This window comes from Entelurus aequoreus, linkage group LG12 (genome assembly GCF_033978785.1).
Source record: "Entelurus aequoreus isolate RoL-2023_Sb linkage group LG12, RoL_Eaeq_v1.1, whole genome shotgun sequence".
NCBI classification, from domain to species: Eukaryota; Metazoa; Chordata; class Actinopteri; order Syngnathiformes; family Syngnathidae; genus Entelurus; species Entelurus aequoreus.
In genome coordinates this window covers 14,795,204-14,813,226 of record NC_084742.1, presented here as the reverse complement: position 1 = coordinate 14,813,226, position 18,023 = coordinate 14,795,204, and the positions used below count along the sequence as shown (strand labels likewise).

General features: G+C 41.9%; 2 protein-coding genes across 2 annotated transcripts in view; one reads left to right on the top strand and one right to left on the bottom strand.

Annotated features, from left to right (window-relative positions):
- The window catches only part of snd1 (staphylococcal nuclease and tudor domain containing 1), a 293,111-nt gene that overhangs the window by 133,880 nt on the left and 141,208 nt on the right, over positions 1-18,023 (top strand). The window lies entirely within an intron of this gene.
- Positions 6,894-11,937, bottom strand: lrrc4.1 (leucine rich repeat containing 4.1). Its single transcript, XM_062064858.1, has one exon. It carries the CDS (start codon positions 10,296-10,298, stop codon positions 7,422-7,424), a length of 2,877 nt encoding a protein of 958 aa, XP_061920842.1. The 5' UTR covers positions 10,299-11,937; the 3' UTR covers positions 6,894-7,421.

Below are 18,023 nucleotides of genomic sequence, written 5' to 3'. Positions count from 1 at the left end.
CCCTTTACATTATGTGACTTGTAAATTAACCAAGTACCGGTATTAGTGATATTATTATTATAAGTGCTAACAAAGACAAACTATTTATAGCAGCGACCTAATTACTTCCATGTCTCCCTATGTTTACATCATTGAGTGGTCTGCTGTTTCCCCATTTCCCTTCTCCCTGTAAGTTTATTGTAGATCATAAGTCATGCATCTCACCTGGACATGAGACGTCTGAGTAGGTAATCCGACAAGTTGGAACGCTTTGACAGCCATTTAGGACCTGGAACTGCCGAGAAGAACACAAAGAGCGCTTGTCCCCAGCCACCCCGTTTCTTTGTGAGGATTATGAGTCATTCTTCATCTAAATGGGAATATATGAACATCCCAGCAGTCGGCATCCTATTAACAGCTGACGTTGTACAGTAAGTCTGCAGTGAGTAATAATCAGTTATGAAGAAGAAAATTAGCAAACATTGTGATGCGTTTTTTTAAATTTTGGTTGGTAGATTGGCCGAGGCAGCAACTTGAGGGTTCCAGGTTCGATCCCCGCTTCTGCCATCCTAGTCACTGCCGTTGTGTCTTTGGGCAAGACACTTTACCCACCTGCTCCCAGTGCCACCCACACTGGTTTAAATGTAACTTAGATATTGTGTTTTACTATGTAAAGCGCTTTGAGTCACTAGAGAAAAAGCGCTATATAAATATAATTCACTTCACTTCACTTAATAATTATGCTTAAAATGATCAAAATACATCAATAGTAAATATTACTATAAATGTGCCCGTTACATTACATATATACTTACATCATGTATATAAAACCCTAATGGAGGTGTTTGAATGTTTTTTTAGGGGCTCTATAGGCAGAATTGAACAGCTCCTATAGGCTCCATTTTAAGCGGACTTTTGATTAAATGTATTTAATATTTAGAATAGATTAAAAACAAAATCTATCCGTCGTCATGTCTTTCGTAATGATTGTGAACGATAGGCAAAATTCCCAAAAAAGTGCAGTTCCCCTTTTAAGGTAAAAAAAACCAAAAAAACATGTTACAGTACATCATGTTATGGTTATGGTTTAATTTGTACTAATATAAATGCTAATTAAAATGCATTTTTTCACATCTTTATTCCCACAAATTACTTATAGTACCTATAAAAGTACTGATAAATACCATTACCGATAAGAAATATCGATAAGGGTATCGTACCAATAAAATCGTAATGATATACACCCCTACTCACGACTGCTGCTGGCTGGCAAAGGCCTCAGTATATTAACGACTATTGTCTTGCACCACTAAAGAGCAAAATCATTCTTACTGAGGCATAAAGAGGATAAATACTTTGGATAGTGCACCATTCCCTCAGACTAAAGCTGTCCTAAGTCTTTGAGCATGACGCCTGCTCGGATGATAGGCGAAACGTCTTCTAAATCAACCTGAACAGTGGGATCAAATAAATGCCCAGAGAGTTCAGTGACGTGGACAAATGAGAATATTAAATGGCATTTTTGCCCACAAGTTGCCAGACCTGCCTCTCCTCTGGACCACATAAATAACGTCAGGTTGGCCGTTTTTCCACATTTTGGTGCCTATCATCAGCGCGTAACGCAATGTAGTGAACCATTTTATCACCCCAATTCCCCCTAACCCACAAACGTCCCCAGCATTCCCCTGAAATCCTCACAACTCATCCCAAACTTGGCAGGCTTGTTTGACATAAAAGCAATCTCCTTATTCCCGTCTTTGTGTTAGGTAAATACAAAGAACTAGAAGAGCCTGTATGTGCACACAAGTCTCATTGTTGTTGGTGTTTGCATGCAAATATGCTTTAATCAATAGCATACACAATAGTGTTTGTACTGCTTTTACTGTTTAAATGGCTGGAGGCAGGCTACCACTGTGGGGAAAAATAACCTAAATATTTGAAGTTGTTCCTTGTACAAGTGATTGTGAGCCCAGACTAGCTCTTATTTTTTGGCTCAGTGATTATAATTTCTATTAAAAAAATGCAATAAATTTTACTGCCAGTAACTTTTTTTTTTACCTTTGCATCTTAATCTTGTATGTTTGCAAGCACTCCATCCTTCCCTGCACGTATATATGCCCCATTTACTGCTCTCGGCGGACGCGATTTATGACACAAACTGGGCCTCAGCCTGGCGGACGGTGTCGTAAAAGAGGTTTCCGTAGTCTCGAGTCGCCATGAAAAATGCAGGGATGTTTTTCACCTGCGAAAGGAGGACAATAAAATTTGCTTCACAAGGTGTGTTAACGCACTCTACTGGTGGCAAAAATAGTCTTTGTTCCCACTGAAGATTTTGCTACTTTAACTATGGGGAACATGAATCAATCAATTCATTATTACCTTGTTTTTAATTGGAATGGAGAACCTCCATAAATGTTCCGAACTCATGTTTCCTTGCCATGTGTGTAGAAGAATAATAGAATGGTCCATAGCATAGATGTAGCACAGCATCTTTTATGCGCCTTTGTTGGGTTGAGGCAAGTAGTGCACTTTTTTGACATTTTTTATTTTTCGTATGATTTAGTTGTCGATGAAAACTTTAACCCCAAAAAATCTCCTGGTTTTTATATATTGTTTCATTATTGTATGGTCAAACTAGTCCGCCGAATCGAGTGCCCAAAGAAAAAATCCTACATGTTGACTCAATATTTTATTTTTTTATTGAGTATGACTGCAAAATAATCCACAATGCTAAAATAAAGGTAAAGGGGTTAGTTGTTTATATGTATTTCAAATTGTTTGTGGTTTTTTTCTGACCTTTTTGGAACAGATGTCTAATAAATCGAGGGACCACTGTACCACATTTTAACGCTGTAAATGAGGACACCCCATGGGGTTGTACTTTCTTTCACGTGACTAATAGTTTTTGTAAATGTGTGGCACCCCCAATGAGCTGTGGTCAAAATGCTTTGGAAAACAAGCTTGCATACATGCAATACAAATATACTCAAAGTGTTACAATTATCAGACAAATGGTCAATGGCTTATGGACAATTTATTTGTCAGAAAAATAATGCCACCACAGGTGGGGTGTATGTTTTGTTACATTTTCACCCGTTTGTGTGCAGCAGTTAATTTGTACAAGAGTTGCATCATGGGGTGTACATCATTTTTTGACATGACTGTGACTGATCAATCTGCAAAATCATCAAAAACATAATTGCCTTGCATTTCCTTCTGCAGTTCCGACAAAGCAATGCCTATTTACGCAAAGAATCCAAACAAATATCTAAATCAGCCAGTTAGCTGTTCAGCCTGACCCTAAACCCTCATGAGCATCATAGGCTGAATTAGTGCTCCCATTATAAAAGCCCTCCTTGGACGAAAGGATTGTTTGTCTCTCTTTTTTCTCTCTCTGGCCCTGACTCATGTTGACTCACCAGGCAAGACGCTCGCAGGCCTGCTCAGAATAGCCTGCTGCACTAGCAGACCGGCCATGCAGTTGACATGCACTCGTTATTAAACATTGTTAGGAGCGCAGGCCGGCGTCACGCCAGTCAAGATGCCCGGTTATTCAAATGCCCCATAAAAACATGCATGGCGAGAAATCTCAAAGGGTGCTTGCATCGCACTTACAGCATGGAAAAAAGATTTATGTTGTTTATTCTCCAGCCATTGGAAAGCTGTGACCTGATAAATCTTCAGCGTCACACGTGCATTTTTTGCTCTTAATTGTCCCCTCACTCGAGTTTGTGCTGACCTCACCTTCCTCTTACTACTCTTATCCAGTGTCTTCAACTACTCCCAGTGGTCTGTCCATTACTGGTATCAACAGCTCACATTCCAAGCCCCCCTAACCCACATGGCTTGGTGTACATATCCCACATTCCATCTGTAGCTGGCACTCTTGCATCAGACTTGCTCTGCTTGCTGCCTTTTTTTTCTGCTGCACCTGGTCTTCCCCTAACCCTGCACCCCTTCATCCAATTGCATTTTAATAAAAATAGTAATGATAATCTCACAATTTTGTTGTGATTTTTCTGACCTAGATGTCCGAAATTGCTAGACATCCCCTTTGCGCATGATGTTAATAAAACATTGAAGGAGATAACATAGAAACGAGACTGAACCAAGCGTTTCCCTAGAAGACATGCTCTTCAGTAAGGGGCGAGTTTATTGGCTGATGTATGCACCCTGCAGCCATGTTGACTGATTAGTGTGACAGGAGCCTTTTTATAGCACAGCGCCACCATGAATGCTTGCTGGTGATTGCTTGCTAATTATGTGCTACTAACCTTTTTTTTCAATCACCTTAATCTTTTTAAAAATCATGTTTTTGATATATTTTATGAATCATATTTATGTTTGATGACATTTTTGTTCACCGTTATCTTAAATTAGCATCACAATTCACTTTATTAGTTAAAGTTAAAGTACCAATGATTGTCACACACACTAGGTGTGGTGAAATTTGTCCTCTGCATTTCACCCATCCCCTTGTTCACTCCCTGGGAGGTGAGGGGAGCAGTGAGCAGCAGCGGTGGCTGCGCCCGGGAATAATTTTTGGTGACTTAACCCCCAATTCCAAACCCTTGATGCTGAGTGCCAAGCAGGGAGGTAATGGGTCCCATTTTGATAGTCTTTGGTATGACTCGGTCGGGGTTTGAACTCACGACCTACCGATCTCAGGGCGGTCACTCTAACCACTAGGCCACTGAGTAAGTTTTTCACCCAACTCTAACCCTAATTTCTTACGAGGCCTGAATTAAACCCATTTAGGACCTGAGAAATTCCCAAAAGGACCAAAGTGGTCCTAATGATAAATAGGGTTGCCCACAAGGTCAGAAATTCACCCAAAATGGCCCTTGGTCCTGCTCCTGTACTCTTTGAGTACATTTCAGACCTTTTGAGCACTGTGACTTTAAGGGATAAGTCAGTTTTGTGTTACTTTGCAAACTTCAGGTCTGTTTAGTCCTTTGCTAAGTCCATTTACTTTTTCCAGTAAAAGTACATCGGCACCAATCCCTTTGGGACCACTTATGGTAAATAAGTGTCCCTAAAAGTCCCAGCCCCAAACCATTTAAAAAACATGTCTTTCATTACCTTCTCCTGCTGTTTGCTCAGGCTGCTTTTGCTACTCTGGAGTGGATCTTTTTCCATGCGGTTTTATAAGAAAAGAATATCGTCTTCTATTTGGGTCAATATGGTATTTTTTTTGCTGCACATGTAAGTACATTTACGTTTAATTGAAGAACAAAGTAAGTAAGTTGTAAATGTAAGTTGAAAAGCAACAAAGACTATTTTACCCTTTAAAAAAAGGTTCAAATATTGGAAACGGCAGGCTGAGTCATCAACTGACCATTGAAAAATTACCCAGCAAGCTTTCTTTAATGTCACTGTAACTGATTTTGGCTTAAGTGCACGGTTGTCATGGCACTCTTTACCTCTGTCCCTCCAGTCCAATGACAATTATCATTGGAAAGTCTCTCTGACAAGGTACTAATTAAGCCACAGGCCTTTTATTCAAGAAGAGGGTCTCGGAAAAGAAGGGCCATTTTATATTCAGCTCAATACGGTAATAATGCTAACTCTGCTACCACAACCTAACAATTCCCCACAAATAAAAAAGCCCTACTCTCGTTCTGTTCCTTGAGTCCCACATTTGAATGTGACCGCCTCAAAGAGCAACTGCAGGTATTCCTCCTCCCCTCCAGCGTCAACCGGCTCTAATTCCTTGTCGCCAGTTATGTAAACTTGTGTCATCACTATTCACATATAGGCACGTCTGCATGATTCATGCTTCATTTGATGCTGCTGTTTTTCTTCAAATAACGCGTGCACCTTTTTTTTCTACGTTTGCATTGGCAATTAAGGCTTTAGATCTGTCACATGCAGGAGTTTTTAGAGTTTCCAGAAATGTTACACCGATCTTGTTTTGTGCTCCATACAGTTGATATGAATAACCGCTAGGGGTGTAATGCTACATTATAATGTACCCAAACAGTCTGGGTAAATTTCGGACTTTTTAGAGTACGGGGACTTTTAGAGGTAAATCAACTTTGGGGTTCTTTGGTACCTTTAGAGGCAAGATTGTCCTTTTTGGGGTAATTTTGGACCATTGGGTATATTAGCCAATTCCTCACCCCTAATTCCATTGGAGCCAATTGTAGTGAAAAATGGCCGCTAAAAGTCTAAGCCCCATTTTGGTAAGTGCCCCAATTCGTCCAAGACACTCAACATTCTGCCAAAAGTTATCTTAAAACCAAAATACGCATAAAACAGTGACTATGGCGTACTGTTAGACTCTTACTGACCACACACACGCATGTTGTATGTAATCCCTCTCTGCCAGGCAGTCATATGTGACACCGTATAATGATAAAAAGGGCTGATTGTGTCAGAAATGAAAAATGCCCAGTTAACGGACGAGACTTGAACACATTTGTCACCCTAAAAACCCCCACCCCACCACCACCATCACTGCATTGATTGATGAAGGCACAACAGCTGGCAGAGCAATGAAAAGTGAAATGAGGATCTATATTTTTCTGGTAAAGTGCAAGATGAGACTTTCACATCGTCTGTATTTCATTCGAATTTATCACTGTTTTACTCTTAAGACACATGATTACATCAGCTCGTAAATTTCCAGAGGGGGCTTCATCATCACTGGGTCATGAACATTCCAGCCACCATTGTTGTGATTCACAGCATTCATTCCAAATTAAATTCTTGTTTTATATGAATAAATGACACGTTACCCTCCCCTCTCATGTGATGATGGTGGATGCTGCACTGTGATTCACCACGTCTGACTCATTCAGCATACACAGAGTTAAAAACCTCACCGCAGCATACTGCTGCAGTATCTACAGTGACTGACTGATCTTTACAGTATGTGTACAGTACACCAGGACAACTATAGAAAAAAACAATGTCTCTCTATGACTTTTATGGTTTTTCCTTCAAAAAATCTTTTATTGCATTTATAACATTTGGCACAGTACAAATTCTTGGTGCTTTTAGAAGATAAACCTGTAAAGATCAACATTGACCTTTTTTTTGTTAAAGAAAGACTTTTTCTGTATAAATATTTCTCTTCTCACTGCATTCTCTGTAGCGCAGTGTAAAAATCACACAGAATGCCCCCCTCCATGTTTTTTCTCTTTAAAACAACACTACCCTCATTAGTCAAAGTCAAGACAGCTTCTTAAACAACATATTTTAAATAGAAGTTACAAGTTAGAAAATAGTTTCACTTTCTTTTTAATATGTTTCTCGGTCACCAGCCCATTGTAGTTTCAATGTGTCCATATATATATTTATTTATAAGCATGTACAACATCAGTCTCTGCTCTCTGTACAAAATAGTCGCCTCTGTCCTTTTTTTCATTGTGCATTCTATTGCATGATTTAAGGGGGTCGGATTGATGACTGGGGGAAATAGCTGGGCTGTTGACCATTTAAATCTGAGTCTCCTGTACCTTCTCTTTTGTATGAGTTTTTATGACAAAGGGCTCAGCCATGGCTGTGATGGTGCTAGGCAAGGTTCGAGGCAAAGAATTCCCAACATTGTTCTCGGTCCATTTGGCCCCGTGTCCCGTTGGTTTGTAGGTGTTGTATTTCGGCCTTAGGGTGCTAAAGTCTGTCCTGTGAGGACTGTAGTCCATCTTGTTCAGGCTGTAATCCATTTTAGGTCTCTGAGTGTAGGGACTGAATTCTGATTTCAAGGCGCTTAAATCAGCTTTGTGCGGGCTGAAGTCCGTCTTGAAAGCATTGTAGTCATTTGGAGATTTTTGGGATATGTAGGGGTCCTTGGGTTTGTAGTTGATGTCAGGTTTGCATTTCTGGACACTGTAGTCTGTTTTGGGTTTAGGTTGAGTGCTGTAGCCAGGCTTGAATGGACTGTAATCCGGTTTAGGCCTGGGATGAGTGCCAAAGTCAGGCTTGAATGGGCTGTATTCCCCTTTATGTTTTTGCTGAATGTTGTAGTCCGATCTTAATGGGCTGTACTCATGTTTGGATTTGGGTTGAGTACTATAATCTCTCTTGAAGGGGCTAAAGTCCGTTTTCTGCCTTGGATGGGTGCTGTAGTCGGCCTTGAAAGGGCTGTAGTCTGTCCTGCTTTTCGGGTGGGTTCCAAAGTCTGGTTTGAATTGACTGTATTCTGCTTTAGGTCTGTGAGTATTAAAGTCTTGCCTGAAGGGGCTGTAGTCAAGCTTTTGCCTATGTAGGCTAAAGTCTGGTGTAGATTTGTGAGTGCTGTAATCTGGGATGGACTTGTGGCTACTGTGGAAGTCCATGTTGGGCTTGTATGTTGTATACTCCGCTTTCGGCTTGTGAAGAGTGAAATCGGGCTGAGGTTTGTATTCTGCTTTAGGTTTGTGAAAGCTGTAATCTGCCTTGTGGCTGAGAAAGTCCAGTTTGTGGATGCTGTTATGGTCCCGAATTTCCGGCAAAGTAAGGGCTGTCTCTTGAGCTGCAGACGCTGGTGGTGGCAGGTCCTCTTCGTCCATCTGAATGATCTCCACAGTGCGAGCAGCTGCCACTGTGCTCCTCTGCTGGTGACGCTTTCTTAGCTTGTAGAAAGCTATAAGCATTACGGCAGCCATCAGTGTCACTGCCACAAAGCAGCCTATTATGATCTTAGTGGTTTGCATCACCTCATCCAGACTTGGGCCCGACTTTCCAGGCCTACCAGTGGCCCCTTTGAGTCCTGGCACTGCAGATGGCTTTGCTGCACCTGGTGAGCTGTCGGTGCTTTGCAGCAACACAGTTGGTGTGGAGATGAACACTGGCTGAAAGACTGAAGGTGAGGCAGTTGTGGTGGTTGTTCCAAGGCCCAGTCCTCCTCCAGCGACGCCAGCCACTGCAGTTGCAGCAGATGTGGATGCGGCGGTTTTGGGTTTAGGCATCTCTGTCGTTGGCCCCAAGACCTCCACCGTCACTGTCGTAAAGTAGCTTAGTATGGACGTGTTGAGCTCGGCTGCACTCACGTTGAGGTAGGCCGAAGCATTGGAGTTGCCAGCTGCATTGGATACCATGCAGGTGTAAGTGCCCGTGTCAGCAGCCAGAACATTGGAGAAATTTAGGGTCCCGTCATTGAGTACTGATATCCTCAGATGACTGGTGGCATGAGTCAGGATAGTCCCATTGGGTAGGAGCCAGCGAACTGACGACATCTGAGCTGTGCGACACCGAAGCTCGGTGACTCTCCCCGCCGAGATGTTAAAATCCCTTGGAGCGTCCGCAATGAACGGTGCAGAACACTGGGTTGCAGCACCCTCGCCTCGGTCCACCTCAACCAGCTGTCGACCTCTCATGTTGGCGGGTGAGTGACAGCGTCCACAGCAGGTGGAGTTGGTGGGGATGTATTCCCTTAGCCAGCGTGCTAACCACACAGCTTCACAGCCACAGTTCCAGGGGTTGTGGTGGAGATGGAGCTCCACAAGGTACTTGAGCGGGGAGAACAGATCATGTGGCACAGCGCTCAGGTTATTATGGGCCAGATTAAGCTCCACCAGTGCGGATAAGTCATCAAAGGCATTGCGTTCAATCTCTGTTATTTGCGAGTTCATCACCCATAGTTTTTTCAGTGAGTATAGGCCTTTAAAGGAGCTTGGCTTTATCACAGGGAAGTGATTTTCCGAGATCTCCAGCTCCTCCAGGCCCTTAAGGGGACTAAGGTTTGGCATGTCCCCCCTTATGTTGCACATCCCCAAGTTGAGGTACTTGAGATTTTGTAGGCCTTCAAAAGCTCCTTCTGAGATGTACTCCAGTTTCCGCAACTCTCCAAGGTCTAATCGCATCAGGGAGGGTACCCTGTTGAAGGCGTAGGAGGGAATGCTCTCAATGGGGTTGTTCCTCAACCATAGTTCTCTTAGCTTAGACAGGTACTCAAAGGCCCCACTAGGCACCACCGTCAAACGGTTGTCAAACAGCTCTAAAGTGTTTAGGCTAGTGAGTCCATTAAACGCGCCCACCTCAATCTGCCGAATGGCATTTCGCCCAAGCTGGAGCACCTCAAGGTGGTGCAGGTGGCGGAATGAGTCAGCCTGCACCGCCTCAATGGCGTTTTCCATCAGATTGAGGTGTCGTGTGTTGGCTGGAATACCTGGTGGTACGCGAGTGAGACCCCGGCGGGTGCACACCACCTTCCCCTGCTGACTACTGCAAGAACACTGAGGGGGGCAGCCCTGGGGTCCTTGAGAGACCGCCGCCCCTAAGGCCAGGGAGGCACTGCTCCATGCTCGTGCCATCAGGAACACTACACAGAGTAGGGCGGCTTTCCTGGCACAATGCACAGCTACCCTCCCCAGGAGACTCATGATGTGGCACATTCATAATTTAGCATCATCTGGGGGGCCGGATGGTGGTGTGGGGTGTGTGGGTTGGGGTACAGGAAGATTAGATGGCTGACTGGTTTAAGTGTTACAAGGACCAGAGTTAAAAGGGTTAAGGAAACTGAAGATGGAACGGGGACATAATGAGGATCTTGTATGCTTGCTTTTACGATCTTTTAGCTAACAGTTTGTGTGTTCAGGGGAGAGGAGGTGAGTAGGTGGGACTGGCTGTTTTGAAACGTGAATGAGAAGAATATGATAGTAAATTAAGCAACAAAAAGCCATTGTTACAAGACACAGAGCAGGTTGGCTGCAGAGAGCAGTTGAAACACACGACACCTACCTCAAGTTAACATTACAGGTCCTTGCACTGAGATATAAGGCTTCCCTCCTTTTTTGCAATCACAAAAGAGCGGATGTATGTATATCCCGTGAGCAGCAAAGAAAGCCTTTTAATAACTGCCCTTTTAAAAGCAAAGCTAAACCAGGATGAGCCCTTTCTTGTAAATCCATACATCCAATCCGATAAGAGTCGTAGGCCCTTTATTATGAGTGTTTGTCTCTTGATCAAACAAAAAAAAGATGGTAAGTACGTAGGAATCCACTCAGGCTCCCAAAGAAGCAATGCTCCACTGCTGCCTTCTTGCAGTCAGCTCCTCTTCCCTTGCTTGTCCTTGGAATCCGTCAGTTGATCCCCCAGATAGACACCTTATCCAGGTTTCCATAGCAGCACACAGTCACACGTGCACTGTTCTTTTTTTGAAGATACAGTCAAACGGGACAGAATTAAGTGGTTAATGAAAAAAAAATCCTTCAGTCCTTTTCAGTGTTCTTTTCCAGTTGTTTGCGGCGCTTGCGAGAAGAGATTGACAATACGGGGATTTAAAAAAAAAAGAAAAGAAAAAAGACCCCCCCCTCCTTCTCTTTGTATTCCTCTACTTTTCAGTGGTCAATCATTTGGTCGCTTGGTCAGTCTGACAGCTCTCTCTCTTGCTCTCCGTCTCAGTGTGGCGTCGTGTCCACTTGATGTTTTTTCCTTCCGCTTTTCTTGTCTCTCTCTTTCTGCGGCGGGGGGTAGCAAGGGCTTTGAGGCTCCGTTTTTTTTTCTTTTTAATTTTTGGCCGTCCTTAATCTCGTCGTCCCTCTCGGGTTGGCGCACACTGCGGCCGTGCGGCAAATTGCGAACGCGCGCGCACCATCCCCGTGAAGTGCACACAGCAGCAGCTGCAGCCTGCCTCCCGCGCACTTCCCAATAATCCGTCAATTTCTTCAGAGAGGGTGGGGGGAGCAGGATGAGGGATAGAAGGAGGAAAGGAGGAGGAGGAGGAGAGGTGGTGGTGTTGAAGCTGGGTTGACTGAGGAGGGGGGGTTTGAAGAGAGGAGTGGTGCGCAGTTTCTCTTTCCTCTCCGTCTTTTTTCTTGCTTCCCAGTCCTTTTTTTTCTTTCTTTCTTAAACCCCCCGCCTATCCTGGTGCTGATCAGTGCCTCCTCTCCTATGCAACGTCTGACCAGGGAGCGAGCAAGACAGGGAAGGCGAGCGCAGGGTGCGAGCACGGCTCACAGGCGTGACGTTAACAGTAGCGTAGATGTGCAAAGAATCCGTTGTAGCAGCGAGAGAGAGAGAGCGTGCTTGGATCTCTCTTCCCGTCTCTCTTTTCCCCTCTCTCTTCTCTCTCTCTCTAGTGCGCGCTCTGCAGTGTCCTGAGGTAGTTGGGTGAGCTCAGAGCACTCAGACCTTTTTAAGAGAGCTTCAAAAACCACTGAGTTTGCTCCCGCTGTCCTCTGCACTCCTTATTTATTTTAAATGCGCTCATGTTCCGTGACTTTGAGGTCTTTGCATGGCTTGAGGGAATGTCAACAGTCCTCAGCAAAAAAGCAGAAACAAATCCAGTCATGAGTCAAACATGGTGGGGGAACAGTGTTTCCATCTCTCTCTCACTTGATTTCTCCTTGCTCCCTAACCCTTCATGTTTTGTCCTCCAGTAGGAAATAAGAGGGACATGAATGGAGAGGTGACGCATCCCAGCGCCCTTTTGCACGGCTTTTGCTGGATGCAGTATGTTTCCATGCATTGACTCCACCACTTACGTAGCTCGCTTCACCCTCACCCTCACCTCTCTGTGCCGTCTCTGCTCACCCTTCAACTGTCACCAAGTCAAGTCTTATTCTCAGGCAGCCTTGATTGGTGTTTTTTTTTTTACTTATTACCGTATTTTTCGGATTATAAATCACAGTTTTTTTCATAGTTTGGCCGGGGGTGCGACTTATACTCAGGAGCGACTTATGTGTGAAATTATTAACACACTACCGTAAAATATAAAATTATATTATTTAGCTCATTCACGTAAGAGACTAGACGTATAAGATTTCATCGGATTTAGCGATTAAGAGTGACAGATTGTTGGGTAAACGTATAGCATGTTCTATATGTTATAGTTATTTGAATGACTCTTACCGTAATATGTTACGTTAACATACCAGGCACATTCTCAGTTGGTTATTTATGCGTCATATATCGTACACTTATTCAGCCTGTTGTTCACTATTCTTTATTTATTTTAAATTGCCTTTCAAATGTCTATTCTTGGTGTTGGGTTTTTTCAAATAAATTTCCCCCAAAAATATGACTTATACTCCAGTGCGACTTATATATGTTTTTTTCCTTCTTTATTATGCATTTTCGGCCCGTGCGACTTATACTCCGAGCGATTTATGTGTGAAATTATTAACACATTACCGTAAAATATCAAATAATATTATTTATCTCATTCGCGTAAGAGACGAAGCAAATGTCAGCAATCGTCACACACACGTCAACCAATAAGAATTCGGCGGGGGCGGGTCATGGCAGAAGTGCATTGTGCGTCATGGCAGAAGTGCATTGTGGGTCATGGGATGCTAACTGCTACTATGTCCGTAGCTATTAAAATGGATCATTTCTACATTGGCGGTAACTTATAAAAACTGAGAAGGGCTGAACAAAAATGGCACCGAAAAGGAAATCATATACTGCAGATTACAAGATGGACGTAGTGAAATATGCAGCAGAAAACGGCGATCGAGCAGCAGAAAGAAAGGACATACCAGGAGCGACAACGAGGAAGAAGATTTCATCGGATTTAGCGATCAGGAGTGACAGATTGTTTGGTAAACGTATAGCATGTTCTATATGTTATAGTTATTTGAATGACTCTTACCATAATATGTTACGTTAACATACCGGGCACGTTCTCAGTTGGTTATTTATGCGTCATATAACGTACAGTTATTCAGCCTGTTGTTGACTATTCTTTATTTTTTTTAAATTGCCTTTCAAATGCCTATTCTTGGTGTTGGATTTTATCAAATAAATTTCCCCCAAAAATGCCACTTATATTCGAGTGCGTATACGTTTTTTTCCTGTCTTTATTATGCATTTTCGGCCGGTGCGGCGTATACTCCGTAGCGATTTATAATCCGAAAAATACGGTACATACATTTGATTCATACTTTAATTGATGTGTGAGGACCCCTGCGAATCAACCTTAGATCACAATTCTATTACACTGGTTGCAAAATTTTTTGTCCAATTACAGAATACTGGTTAACACTAAATTGGCGTTAGTGTGTGAGTGAGTGTGAATGTTTTCTGTCTATCTGTGTTGGCCCTGTGATTAGGTGGTGACTTGTCCAGGGTGTACCCCGCCTTCCGCCCGAATGCAGCTGACATAGGCTCCAGCACCCCCCGCGACCACGAAAGGGACACGCGGTAGAAAATGGATGGATGGATGGATGGTTAGCACTGTTAGGAAAAAAACGGTGTTACATAACGCCGCTATATTTACTAGTAACGAGTAATCTAATTACTTTTACGCTGTTACCGATGCACATCCAATCTCTTCATTAACTAGCGCTAACACAATCCCGTAAAAAGATTTTACAGAGCAGCTGTCACTGCTAAGATAACACACACAGCTGAGCTAATGGTGCTCTGCGCGCTCTTGCTGATGTCACATGTCATTTGGCAACAGGCACTGTCTTTAAAGGCACACACACTCTGCTCTCATGAAACATCTCAACTGCATTTGCTAGATATTTTAATTTTTTAATATTTTTAAGTAACGCACTAATTACTTTTCCTTAGTAATTGATTACATCTATTAAAGAACGTTAAAACTAACTATAATTTCTTATTAAAAGACATTAAACACTGCTGGTTAGCTTCCCTTGAGCAAGGCATCTTCCCGTTACACCTTGGGATGGCCGTGGTTCAGATTGTGTCAACTGTCTTCTCTCTGCTGCACATTGTTAGAGCGTCCTAAATGTGTGGGCTTTAACCCCTAGACTGGAGTGAAACCACTCTGCGGAAAAGCATGCGTCACATAAAGGTCACAGTCAGGAAGGCGATCTACAAGACACAAGACATGCTTTACCTCCCACTCCCTAAAACAAATGCACCCTACTGTCCCATCACCGCTCTATCGGCAGTGATGTGTACAAACCTTGTGTCCATTAAATAGGAAGCTATGTGGGTAATTGATAGTTGCTAAAGCTAACTGTGACAGCGCTGCTCGGTGTGTGTGTTGCTGGGTGGGTGGGTGGTTTGGGGTGTGTGCACGTGTGTGCGCAAGTTAGAAGATAAGCGTGTGAAAGTGGGAGAAGGGAAGGGAGGGAGTGAAAGCACGCAAGGAAGGAAAAGGTCACACTGCTTGTCGCACAGTACATTATTCCCACCGGCTTCACAAGCGCAGAGCCAAGCTCCTACATTATACACCCACAGACTTTCTCCCTTACTTTGCCGCAATTGAATACCAATGGAGCTTTAGTGGAGCACATGTGGCAGCGAGGTGGCGGCCACATGAGAGGGGATTTTCCTGCGTTAGAATAAAATCCTTCCCGTCTGAACAAAGATCACCCTCGCAGGACAACACATGAGGCTGCATAACTGCACCTTTGTCGTTTATTTTACAAATGGCAATATCGTGTTAGTGCCTACACACACTAGGAAAACCTTACTTTACACCTAAAGCTCTGATCTGCACTCAACTTTTAGTCTCCTTTGGCTCAACTGGAGGAGGTGGGACAATTGCAGCCCAATTATAGAATGACTGTAATGCAATTTCACTTGGCATGGTCCGAATAATAACCGACACATTTTATATAGACATAAAATGCATCAAAAAAATGTCATAAACAGACCGAGGCATGAATGCTCAGTGTGTGAGTGCAGTCCAGCAAGGGCATCGCTGCCCAGTCCGGTTCGGTAGAAATGGTCAATACTTTAAGAGTACACTCTATAAAATTGTAAGTAGATTTCACGTTTTTTATACCATAAAGATATCAGTGGTACTGTTTTTCAATTTACAGTAATTCAGTGTAAATTTTACAGTAAATTTCTTGCGACTGATCTTGCAATTAAAGTAAAATCTATATTGATTTTTTTATTTTATTTTACAGCGACTGTGTTCCTTTAATTATGGGGGGGCTAACGTTCCTCATCCTCTATGGTAGATGAATTTCTGCAAAGTAGGGACGCTATTTATTTTATGATATTTATGAATATTATGTTCATTTAAAGTCTTTATAAGTTGTCCAAACTACAGGCCGTCGAAGTCTTCAGTGCGGCTCGCAAGACATCAGAAGTTTAACAAGAAGATTGGCCCGCGGCGTTTTTTTCCCCTAAAATTAGTCCCCTGTGGATTGAATTGGAGCGATAATAAATATATGTATATGTGTGTGTCTGTATATATATATATATATATATATATATATATATATATATATATATATATATATATATATATATATGTATGTATGTGTATATGTAAGTATGTATGTATGTGTATATGTAAGTATGTATGTGTATATGTAAGTATGTATGTGTATATGTATGTATGTGTGTGTGTGTATATGTATGTATGTGTGTGTGTGTATATATATATAGATGTAGATATACATGTGTATGTATATATATATATGTGTATATGTATGTATATATATGTGTATATGTATATATACGTGAGTGTGTGTGTATATATATATATATATACATATACATGTATATATATACATGTGTATATATATATATACATGTATATATATACATGTGTGTATATATATATGTATATATATATATATATATATATATATATACATGTATATGTGTATGTGTATGTATATACATGTGTATGTGTATGTATATATACATGTATATGTGTATGTGTATGTATATATATACATGTGTATATATACATGTATGTATATGTGTATGTGTATATATACATGTATATATACATGTATATGTATATATATATACATGTATATATATGTGTATGTGTATATATACATGTATATATATATGTGTATGTATATATATATACATGTATATAATTGTGTATGTATATATATACATGTATATATACATGTATATGTATATATATATATGTATATGAGTATATATATATGTATATGTACTGTATATACAAACCCCGTTTCCATATGAGTTGGGAAATTGTGTTAGATGTTAATATAAACGTAATACAATGATTTGCAAATCATTTTCAACCCATATTCAGTTGAATATGCTACAAAGACAACATATTTGATGTTCAAACTGATAAAAAAAATTTTTTTTGCAAATAATCATTACCTTTAGAATTTGATGCCAGCAACACGTGACAAAGAAGTTGGGAAAGGTGGCAATAAATACTGATAAAGTTGAGGAATGCTCATCAAACACTTATTTGGAACATCCCACAGGTGAACAGGCAAATTGGGAATAGGTGGGTGCCATGATTGGGTATAAAAGTAGATTCCATGAAATGCTCAATCATTCACAAACAAGGATGTGGCGAGGGTCACCACTTTGTCAACAAATGCGTGAGCAAATTGTTGAACAGTTTAAGAAAAACCTTTCTCAACCAGCTATTGCAAGGAATTTAGGGATTTCACCATCTACGGTCTGTAATATCATCAAAGGGTTCAGAGAATCTGGAGAAATCACTGCACGTAAGCAGCTAAGCCCGTGACCTTCGATCCCTCAGGCTGTACTGCATCAACAAGCGACATCAGTGTGTAAAGGATATCACCACATGGGCTCAGGAACACTTCAGAAACCCACTGTCAGTAACTACAGTTGGTCGCTACATCTGTAAGTGCTAGTTAAAACTGTCCTATGCAAGGCGAAAACCGTTTATCAACAACACCCAGAAACGCCGTCGGCTTCGCTGGGACTGATATAAAGTGGAAAAGTGTTCTGTGGTCTGACGAGTCCACATTTCAAATTGTTTTTGAAAACTGTGGACGTCGTGTCCTCCGGACCAAAGAGGAAAAGAACCATCCGGATTGTTATAGGCACAAAGTTGAAAAGCCAGCATCTGTGATGGTATGGGGGTGTATTAGTGCCCAAGACATGGGTAACTTACACATCTGTGAAGGCGCCATTAATGCTGAAAGGTACATACAGGTTTTGGAGCAACATATGTTGCCATCCAAGCAACGTTATTGCTTATTTCAGCAAGACAATGCCAAGCCACGTGTTACATCAACGTGGCTTCATAGTAAAAGAGTGCGGGTACTAGACTGGCCTGCAGTGCAATTTTAAATTTCCCGGGAAACTTCCGCTTGAAAACGTCTATGTATGATGACGTATGCGCGTGACGTCACGACGGCAACGGAAGTATTCGGACCCAATGTGTCACCATACAAACTGCTCTGTTTTCATCGAACAATTCCACAGTATTC

What these genes read in the sequence shown, in the direction of transcription:
- lrrc4.1 (XM_062064858.1), bottom strand. Translation starts at nt 10,298, where the DNA reads ATGTGCCACATCATGAGTCTCCTGGGGAGGGTAGCTGTGCATTGTGCC.